Source organism: Triticum aestivum, chromosome 6B (assembly GCF_018294505.1).
Source record: "Triticum aestivum cultivar Chinese Spring chromosome 6B, IWGSC CS RefSeq v2.1, whole genome shotgun sequence".
Taxonomy (NCBI): Eukaryota; Viridiplantae; Streptophyta; class Magnoliopsida; order Poales; family Poaceae; genus Triticum; species Triticum aestivum.
This window is the reverse complement of record NC_057810.1, coordinates 4,411,725-4,422,556: the sequence shown is the minus strand read 5'-3', so window position 1 is coordinate 4,422,556 and position 10,832 is coordinate 4,411,725. Positions and strand designations below refer to the sequence as shown.

The 10,832-nt window shown below is 41.5% G+C and overlaps 1 protein-coding gene across 1 annotated transcript; it reads right to left on the bottom strand.

The window, feature by feature from the left end:
* Positions 1 to 3,376: 3,376 nt before the first annotated feature.
* LOC123133047 (probable LRR receptor-like serine/threonine-protein kinase PAM74) lies at positions 3,377 to 9,349 on the bottom strand. Its single transcript, XM_044552593.1, has 11 exons — positions 9,241 to 9,349; positions 8,406 to 8,973; positions 7,648 to 8,138; positions 7,306 to 7,450; positions 6,917 to 6,988; positions 6,609 to 6,689; positions 5,859 to 6,016; positions 5,507 to 5,739; positions 5,230 to 5,359; positions 4,133 to 4,192; positions 3,377 to 4,047 (listed from the first exon to the last, which is right to left on the bottom strand). Exons 1-11 carry the CDS (start codon positions 9,347 to 9,349, stop codon positions 3,377 to 3,379), a joined length of 2,718 nt encoding a protein of 905 aa, XP_044408528.1.
* Positions 9,350 to 10,832: the final 1,483 nt, after the last annotated feature.

Sequence of the window (10,832 nt, the reverse complement as noted above, 5' to 3'; positions counted from 1 at the left end):
GATGGTACTCCATTTTCTGTTGCTAGTAGAGGCAATCTTTCCACTCCTTCTTATTCTGTTTCTGATGTTGCTCATGTTCCTCGACTTACCATGAATCTGTTTTCTGCTGGTCAACTTACTGATTCTGGTTGTCGCGTCATCCTTGACATTGACTCTTGTTTTGTCCAGGACCGTCGCACGCACACTCTGGTTGGGGCTGGCCCTTGACGCCGTGATTCTCAGGGTCTTTGGGAGTTGGACTGGCTTCATGTTCCTTCCGCTGCCACCACCTTCGCCAGTTCCTCCGCTTCAGTCGCCTCCGTTACTGGTTCCTTCAAGCAGTGGCATCATCGACTTGTTCATCTGTGTGGTTCTCAGTTGTCGTCTTTAGTTTGTCGAGGTCTTCTGGTGTCTGTCTCAGGAGATGTCTCTTTAGAGTGTCAGGGTTGTCGTCTTGGCAAGCAAATTTAGTTACCATATTCACATAATGAGTCAGTGTTAAGCGTCCTTTCGATTTAGTTCATTCTGATGTATGGGGTCCGGCCCCTTTTGCTATGAAAGGTGGTCATAAATACTATATTATTTTCATAGATGATTTCTCTCGTTACACATGGCTCTATTTCATGACTTCTCATAGTGAGGTGTTGTCTATTTATAAGCCTTTTGCTGCCATGGTTCATACTCAGTTCTCTTCACCCATTCGTGTTTTTCGTGCTGACTCTGCTGGCGAGTATATCTCTAAGATGTTGCGTGGTGTTCTTGCTGAGCAAGGAACTCTCTCTCAATTCTCTTGTCCTGGTGCTCATGCTCAGAATGGTGTGGCTGAGCGAAAGCATCGACATCTTCTTGAGATGGCTCGTGCATTGATGATTGCTGCCTCTCTCCCGCCTCATTTTTGGGCTGAGCCTGTTTCCACCTCCACCTACCTTATCAATATACAGCCTTCCGCTACTCTACAGGATGGTGTTCCTTTCGAGCGTCTTTTTAATCGTTCTTCTTGCCCCTCGCGAATGCACCAAACTAACCGCTCAGTCTGTTGAGTGTGTCTTCTTAGGCTACAGTGATGAGCTCTTCATGCCACCACGGACGAGCGCACAGTGTGGCGTCGCGCCACCGCCGGCTGCGCCACGGAGCGTCGCCTCAAAACGAACCGCGGCGGCCACTCCAAATACCACCGCGCCCGCGCCCATGACGGCGACGACGGCCCAAAAGAAGAAGAAAGCGGTGATCAAGAAGAAGGCAGGAGCGAGGCCGGCCACGCCTCCGCTGGCCGAAGCGCCAGAAACCTCGCAATTTGTTGCGCCGGTGGCCAATGCACGCATAATGCTCGATGAAATGCTCACAAGGTACAATTTTTGTTTTTGTTTTGTTGTTTAGATTCATTTAGTTTTCCTTTGTCATATTACTTTGTAGTTTCAACGATGACGCATATATGGTGACTATGGGTGTTGGCTCCAACAATATGTCTCAAACCAATGAAGTTGATGAAGACGAATAATGAAGTGGATGATGATGACGAGGGTTTGACTGGTGCACCGAAAGGAAGGGCTTCCAACTACACCATCGATGAAGAAAAATTGCTTTCAACACATGGTTGGAGGTGTCTATGGATCCCACCGTTGGAGCGGATCAAACTTGAGATACACATTGCCTTCGGATGAAGGAGTTCTTTGACACATACAACAAGAGTGGAATTGAGCGCACCGAAAGATCTATTCGGTCCCGGTGGCCGACGATCAACAAAGATTGTCAAAAGTGGGTGGCGGCAATGACGACAATTGACAAGCTCAACCGAAGTGGCACTAATGATAGAGATAGGGTGAGTGTCATTTCCATTGCCTCCCATATATCTTGTGTGCACGTTTCATATTTTATGTCTCTAGTGATAACTTGTTCTTTTGTTTGTATCTCAACATTGCACGAAACTTGTTTCGAGGAGAAGAGAAGAAGACTAAGAAAGGCAAGGTGAATAAAGGAAGAGCATTTGTGTTTCCCCATTGCTACGAGGTGTTGAAGGATGAAGAGAAATGAAAATCCGTGATGGTGTCACCAACAATGCAACTATTGATTTGGATGATGATGACAATGAGGCATCAAGTGATGGCAACAAGAGGATCCCTACACCAAAATCGGTTGCCTACTCGAAGCCAAAAAGACCACAAGGAGAGAAACTAGCAAAAGATAAGAAGAAGAAGGGAAGAGATGAAGACATAAGGAGTGCTATGGAGGCTATTGTGAAGGCAATAAAGGAAGCAAACGTGGAGAGAAGGGTGGCAAGGAGCCAAGAGTCGGCGGCTTAGGAGAGGAGGGTGGCAGCTGAGAAGAGGAAAGTGGCATTGGAGGATAAAAAATTGGGCATGGCTGAACAATCAATATTATTGGAATGGGAGAAGTACTTATTCTTCATGGACACATCCAACTTCGATGAGAGGCAAAAGGAGTACATCAACCTTTCTCGTGATCAAATCTTGATGCGAAAAAGAATGATGTGCATGTGAGGTATGGGTGGCATGGGTGGCATGGGAGCACCCGTAGGAGGCATGGGTGGCATGGGAGCACCTATGGGAGGCATGGGCGCATCCATGGGTGGCATGAAAGCACCTATGGAAGGCATGGGAGCTTCCATGGGAGGCATGTGAGCTTCCATGGAAGGCTTTGGAGCTACCATGGGCAGCATCAGAGGCATGGGAGCTTCCATGGGTGCTCCCGTGAGAGACATGAGTTTTGTGTCTCTTATGGGAGGCATGGGAGCACCTACGGGAGGCTTGGGTGGCATGGGAGCTTCTGGTGTGCCTCACATGCCTTCTCATGATGGCTTTGTTGATAGTGTAAACACCGTCCGACTTTCCGATGAAGAAGAGAACAAACAAGAGGATGAAGAATCTGAAGAAGAAACGGACAAATCGGAAGAGGCCAATGACGAGGAAGAAGATAAGGAATGATTGTTCATGTTTAATATGTTTCTGTGAACTTGTTTGTCATGAACTTGTTTCTGTTCATCTTGTTTGTGTGAACTTTGCATCTTTTGGAGGTTTGATCATCTTGTATGTGTGCCGGCTGGGCGCACGCGCTCGATTTTTACAGCGCCTGCTGAAGCGGCATGCTGGGGCGCTGAAACTTTGCAGCGCCTGGTGAACCAACTTCCCACTCTCTCCCAAAAAACGACCGTTGCGCTTGCTGTAAATTGCTTTGGGTACCATGCATGCGCGCATTTGTTGGAGATGCTCTAAGTAGCAGAGTTCGCACAAAAATAGAACGGAAAGGAAAACATCACAGACGTGCCAGAAACATAAAATGAGTCGATTGCAATTTATGAACAACAAACAAGGACACATTTGAGCAGATTACCAAACCCTGACTAACTAGATGCAACAATAACTCAGTAGGAGTTTCCCTTTCACCGTCCAGATAAAGGGATCAATTCAGACATCCCACCGGTATAACCAGACCGGAAGGATTTCTCCTCGTTGCCAACTCCAGAAATCGTCAACTGAAATTTCCTTCGAATTTCAGCATCCATGGGGTTCATACTACTAGTTGACGCAGAACCAGAGAACTTTCCTCTTGCAACTACTGGCAACAACTCTTTGATCCTTGAAACAACCTCGGTCATGGCCGGCCTGTTGATGGCTACGTTTTCGACGCAGTTCATAGCAAGGTCTACCACACTCTGGAGGGAACTAACATCATACTGATCCAACAATCTCTTGTCCACGATGTCATGAATATTGACCATGGCAATCTTATAGCGTACCCAGTTTGGTAGATGGAAGGTTTGAGGCTCCATCAATACTGGGGGCTGGCCAGTGATGATCTCCAAAAGCACGATGCCGAAGCTATAAACATCTGTCTTGACTGTGAGTTGGAAAGTAGCATGGTACTCAGGGTCGAGGTAGCCAAGGGTGCCAGCAGCAACAGTAGATATGTGCGTGTGAGCATCATTAAAAGCCCGGGAAAGCCCAAAATCAGATATTATCCCCACGAGATTCTTGTCTAGAAGGATGTTGGGGGTCTTTACATCTCTGTGAACTATTGATGGGGTGCATGACTCGTGTAGATACTCCAGCCCTATAGTTTATTGAAGTTCATACTTAGTCAAAATAAGCATACATACATACAATACATAAAATTAGTAAATAATTGAAATATGGACCTTGTGCAGCATCAAGTGCAATATGAAGTCGTTGTTCCCAATTCAAACTATAGTCATCACCTGCATCAAGAAATACGATTAATATAAGTTCCTTGATACGTGCATAGCACATAAATATATGTTTTTATTATTGGTACTACTACCATTATTACTACTACTACTACTACTACTTCTACCCACACTAGTACCACTACTACCACCACTACCATCACCAGCACCCACTGTTACTACTATTATTTTTTATCTTGTTGTACATATAATTAAGCCAACAAATTGTTAAGCATAGAACCAATTGATATATTAAGACCTTAAACCTGCATAAAATGGAGCTTTGATATTCGAGAGTCGACTGATGGTTTTCCTTTTTTACGAGAGTTTTTGTTATATACAAATCAAATTAAAAAGAGAACCAACTATTAAATCATTACTTTAAATTTTCCTCTAGAGTTGATTTCATTCCTAATGGTTTGGAGAGATGCTTACAATTCCATCATGTCATGGGTTATGACTCTAGGAGTGTAACTATGTTTTCCTCATTTTGTTAGCCACATATCTATGAAGAATTAATTGAACATTCCATGGTTGTAACTTCAAGAATGTGGAGCTAGGGCCTTACGTCTTACTACATAATCTACATACGGTAAATTAGGTCCCGCCAACTCAAATGCATTTATTCAGAGTAACAATAACAGTCTAGGCAACCAACCACACATCTAACAAGAAATCATGTTGAAAGTAAGATGTCAAAAGGTAGACTACTTTGACTTCGGAGTTCATTTTTGTAGTTATGGGCATGTCCTATGATTTTTATATTACTGTAGGAAACACCATATATTCATATAATATGAGAAGTACTTATATCCCAAGGGTTAATTAGACTATGTGGTCAAGGTGTCCGTTTTGGTTGTTTGTTTTGGGGCAATTAAAACCCTGAATTTCTCAATCCACACTTTAGATTTTACTGATTTTAGGTTTGGCTGAGAGTTCAAATTTATTTATTTAAGTCACAAACAGCCTCTACAAATTTAACTACAACTTACCAAGTCAACTATATTTGATATAAACATTAATAAAAGGTAATCAATTAATAAATAAACCTCCTCTTATGAGCTGTTGAAGATTCCCTCTCGACATGAAGTCATAAATGAGAGCAAGGCACTTCTTGTTTTGGCAATATCCTTTCAAAGTCACAAGATTCTTGTGATGAACTTTGGACAAGGTTTCGACCTGCAGGAATACATATAGTTACCAAACATACAAGCCAATTACATTTATTAAATATAGAGTACATAAAGGATATATTTATCTTGATGACTTATTGTATACTCTCTATTGAATAAAAAATTATTCAGCCATGTTGGTTTCGTGTTATACCTCAGGTAGGAAGTCTGTTGACTCCGCTATTGATGTTTCCATCAGCACCTTAACGGCTACTTCATCACCATTTTCTAGTTTGCCATGATAAACAATACCAAAACCTCCTTTTCCAATGATTGATTGGAAGTCGTTTGTTATGAGCTTTAGCTCTATGTACGTGAATCGTCTGAGGTCCACATGTAGGGAAGTTTCCTCTTCATACATGGCATAATCCACATGGTCTGACTTACCTACATGGTAAAGAAGTTACGTTTACATGAAATTTTAGGTATGAAGTTGTTGTCTAATGTCTACCAAATTTTATTGCAGCGATGAAATGGGATTTTAGAGCGTAAATGCTATATTTTACCTTTCCAGCATAACTTCCAGATTATGCACATCAATACTAGGAGGGATACCAGTACCACGGGAACCGTCACTGCGATAACCATTGTTTGTATGGTGTTCTTCTTCTTATTTGAGCAGTATGTATCTTTGAATTTTGAGCATACGGGGTTGCCTTCCAATCTTGTGACACAAATGCACAACATATCTATAAATCATCTCTCAAACACATGAGCTACAACGACTCTACAAAATTATGATTGTAACACACATCTGTTTTATAACACGACTAACCCTCTAATAGTCCTTATAAGGACCTCCAACCTCTAAATTAACAGATTGCGTTGTTTTCAAATCGTATCACGTTATGAATATAGGTCATTATCTTCCTCTCATGTTGAAGGCTCACGAATGATAAATCATTTATAGTTACTAGATGCTAGTATATGTTACAGGGGTACATTTGGATCAATAAGTACTGCAAAAGTATGACTATACTAATTGTGTGTCACAACTTAGTTGCATCGCATTTGACGAGAGTTTATGCATATAGCAGGTTGAGCTATGGAAGTGTGGTGCTGCACAAGTAGAAAGTGAACATGTGTAGCTCTTGTTTGGTAAGGCATGCCAAAGGAACAGAATGTTTGCAGCTATTGTTTCTAAATGTCCAATTATTTCTGTGATAATGAACCTTGGGTTGAGCCTACTGGTGTGTTTTTTCGTTTGAACAGAAATATAAATATATCAAGGAATTGTGCAATAGAGTATGTCAAACCTTAAATCAAGCAAACCAGCCTGAAATCTTCGAAGAATAGAATCGGGGATTGGCCCAACGAGCTGGTTGTTTGACAAGTTGCTGGAAAAAAATAGTTAAAATTATCCATGTGAAATCTATACCATCAACCAAATATGCAATCAGACTTACATAATTTTGAGTGAATTTAGTTGATAGTCTGGAATAGCTCCCGTCAAATTGTTGTGTGATAAATCCCTATATATGTTTTGTGCTTAGGGTCAAAATTATGTCAACATAATCGCAATAAGTCTCTTGAATGTAAATACATTGTGGTAATTGCCGCTTACAGATTTTCTAGTGATACCATGTTCATGAATGATACGGCTAATCCACCTTTCAATCCACTCGCAGAGAGGTTTCTGCAAAAGCAACTCATATTATAACAAGTTCTATTAATCTAGTGATTTCACCAAGCTGAAAATTTATGTCGTCAAGGTTTAGAACAAATTACATGTTTATCATTTCAAGTAAATTATCTGTGTTATGAAGATCTTAGCCAGTAAGAAGCATAACCGAGTGTCTGTATAGTAAAATGTTTATACATAACAATACATATATGGAGAAACACTTAAATCAAGAGGTGGCTTTTGTGGAGCATTAAAATTATGCACTTAAATTGTTAAAAAAATGAACTCGAATGCTTTAATTTGAAATTTATATGGTATTATGTTCTTACACTGAAACAATCCTAGGATTCTGGTTGCTCTTTGAGTAGTCGCAAGTCAAACCTTCCCAGGAATATTCTCTTGGGGAGCACGGATCTCCATTCCAGTTTATTCTTGTCAAATTGTAGTGGTTCTTGACTTCTTTCATGTAATTGACTACGATAGGAAAGACATAGAAAGGTATGAACCCGGAATAAAAAATATGTATATGTTGGTTATAGAGCTTATATGTATTAAAAAGAAAAACATTAATGTAAGTAGTTCCGTTATATGAGGGAATCCTTTCCATTTTCCAGATTGGATTTCTAAAGATAGAGCTTATTTTTCAAGGTGCGGTATAAACATCAGCTTACCATCTTTCGTGTCAGTGGTGAGGTTATCCATCCGAACTAGGAAGTACACCTCTTGCGCATTGATCAACGGCGGGAGTGTCGAGGTGCCCGTCATCTTCAGGCGAAAGGTTGCATTTGGGTTGTGCAAGAACCGTCCGTTCTGGTACAGGCTGTCCACCTGGAATCGTGAAGGGGAGAAGCCTGAGAAGAGCAATTCGCCGGCGCTGTAGATGTCGAACCTCCTATTCGGGTTGCTCCCATTGATCTCGGCAAAGTGAAAGATTGGGAGAAGCTGCAGGGTCTTAGTGTCTACATTGGGATGTGCCGTCGAGTAGTTAATCACCCCGGGGTTGTTCATGTCTAAGGTCAGGGCATTTTGCATGATGACCGACGGTATATTGAAGAAGTTGTTGCCAGGGAGGGTCTCCACTTTATTGGTAGTGTTGATGTCCATCCAGGGGTACTCTGTGGCGTGATTTTGCCAGATGCGGTCATAGTTGTCCGTTGGATACCTTAATCGAACACAAGGACACAAAAAATACATATAAATAGCTAGCACGGTAGAGTTTGGCATTTTCTTACAATTTGTACCGGATCTAGCAACCCTGACTACTCATCGCCTTGAGATTTACTAGTATTAGCTTTTGTTAGAAGCAATTGCAGGATAAAAAAAAGGAGCAAACACTTTATGGATTAAGCTGGCAAACTGAATCGAAAACCATTGGCAAGCACAACTTAGATCTACTCCAAAATTATTATGCACGGACCTCCCATCTCACCTTGTGATAAAGTCGGTGACGTTGCCCAATCTGAATCGACTATAAAGGCCGATTGAAACAGAAGTATTGAAAAAAGGGTACATCGTATCTTCGAGTGGCCTCAGCTCCAACGAGGATATGAAGGGAATCCCTGAACCGAAGTTCACCAAGCAGGCGGACACGGAGTTGCTCGGAGCAACGGTGAGCACCTCTTTCCATACCATAGCCCATGGTTCATAGTTTGTCAAGTTCACTGCCTCCCAGAAATTAACGCCGATATGGAGCCCAAAAAGAAACAGTGACCCGTCCAGAGTCTTGTTCAACCCATCATAGTTGCCATAAGTAAACGTGGCTCTCAATAGATACTTCTTACCGATGATGGATGGCAGTGTATAGCAATTCCTTGAGCCGCCAGGGAAGCTCCTCAGGGTTTTTTGTTGCTCATTTCTGGCATTAGCTATAAACTCTTGAGACATCTGTTTTCTCATGCCACCCTCGACAAATCCACCGTCAGGATCGAACCGTAGCCCGGTGGCGCTATCGTTGTAGGAACTGCTGTTTCTCAAACCACAGTCGATGCTTATGAACCCTATATATACAATGGAGAATATGTATCAATTTCTTGTGTTCAAACTTCCAACGGTTTGGGATTTGATGCAATGATCGTTAGCTGTTCTTTATGTTGATAACAATGTATACTCAGAAGCTGATAATAACGTATGGATGTTCAGATTACTTTAAAGAGGGATTTCTTCAAGTTGCACGCTGAAGTAAACAGAACTGCACTGCATGCAGATGGAGCATAGCTTAAAGAAGTGTAGGATCTATAAAGGAAAAACTTAAAGAACTGTGTTACCAGAAGAAGCAGGCTGGCCGTGGACTTGAATCATCATGACCAGGTTGAGCAGCAGCGCCAAGATCCATGCTAGTTTGGTACTTTGCCAGCAAATGAAATTGATCATCATGGTTTCAAGCAAGAAACAGCGTACGTATCTGCTACAAGTGACTTGTGGAGTTAGTTATATAGCAGAGGAAAATACAGTCAATTAGCACGTTTTAGGGCTTGCTTCCCATGACTTGGCCTCGATTGGCCCGTTGACGGTATGAAGAAAACTAAAGTTTTGTTCATCGGTAGGTGAATTTCTCTTCAAAGAAATGCAACTTGCATTAATCTAAGGAATGAATAGTGATACTGCAACTTGCCGTGGAATTTTGTTTGGCCGTCTTTGCAATTTTCCCGCCAGCGTGCAGGAACTCGTGTGTTTTGAGTTGACCAACCATGCAACTCGGTCCAATAAGCTATGCGGTTGAGCACACGTTTATCTTTTATTTGACCCAATTCTGCTATGCGGTTGGACGAAATGCTGAAATGGGCGCCGGTACAAGGAATCAAACCTTGCACCTGATCGTTTGCCAGCCAAGCTATGGAGCTTCTTTTAAAATTAGGAAAACGCTTATTGTAAGAACCAACAGGCACGACCACATCTAAAACATTGTTTTTTTTCGTTTGTTTCTTTATTAGTTTTTTATTTGAACACAGTACAGACGCAAACGTTCATATACACGCTTTATCCCTATGAGCACCTCCAACAGACTGATCCGGCATATCATTTTGAGATTTATGAAGTCATCGTAGGCGTCTCGTCGTCGACGGGAACGTCTCCTCCAACGGAATGCGCATCATCGAAAATCCTGAAATCAATCCAGGAAAAATGCAAGCACGACTTGAACCGTTGCGGGCCGGGGATACCACTGTCCATCTAACCATCCAACCAAAGGTTGGTTTGCTTCTTTATTAGTTTTTTGTTTTTTAATTTTCTTTCCTGTTTCTTTTTCCGAAAACAAAATTTACAAAAATTGTTAGCATGTTTTATTAGACTGTTTGAAATGACAAAAAATGTTCGCATTTCCAAAAATAATGTCCTGGAAATTCAAAAAAATGTTCAGATTTCTAAAAAATGTTCCCATTTCATAAAAATGTCTGGAATCTATAAAATTATATACATATTAAAACATGATTTTCATTTTCGAAACAAGTTCCCATATGTACTGGCTATGTCCGTTCCTGTCGTCCTATAGAATACAACTTTTACATCATCTATATCAATCCATATGATGAAATAACGAAATAAGAAAATATTGTTTGACCCGATGAGTGCCTGATAGGGTCAGGTTCCACGATTGGTCTCTTGCTGCACACATTGATAGGGTCTTTGGTTTCGGAAGGACCTGATAATTCGGTCAGGCATGGTTATGGTAGAGTTTGACCCAATCAAACCCGACCAGACTAATTAAACCAAGCATTCAAACCAAAGGATTGTAAATCTTACCATCAAACCAAACTAAAAACGAAAAACGAAAAACAGATGCTTCTTGGAGAAACAACCTTGTTGCCAAGCTGGAGGAAGCCGAGATCGTGAAGAAATTTTTCAGTTCGGTGGGTGACAA

What these genes read in the sequence shown, in the direction of transcription:
- LOC123133047 (XM_044552593.1), bottom strand. Translation starts at nt 9,349, where the DNA reads ATGATGATCAATTTCATTTGCTGGCAAAGTACCAAACTAGCATGGATC. An exon ending in GCTGGTTTGCTTGATTTAAG is followed by an intron (nt 6,017 to 6,608) that starts GTTTGACATACT and finishes TTGTGTCACAAG; the next exon opens with ATTGGAAGGCAACCCCGTAT. An exon ending in CTGGAAGTTATGCTGGAAAG is followed by an intron (nt 5,740 to 5,858) that starts GTAAAATATAGC and finishes TTTACCATGTAG; the next exon opens with GTAAGTCAGACCATGTGGAT.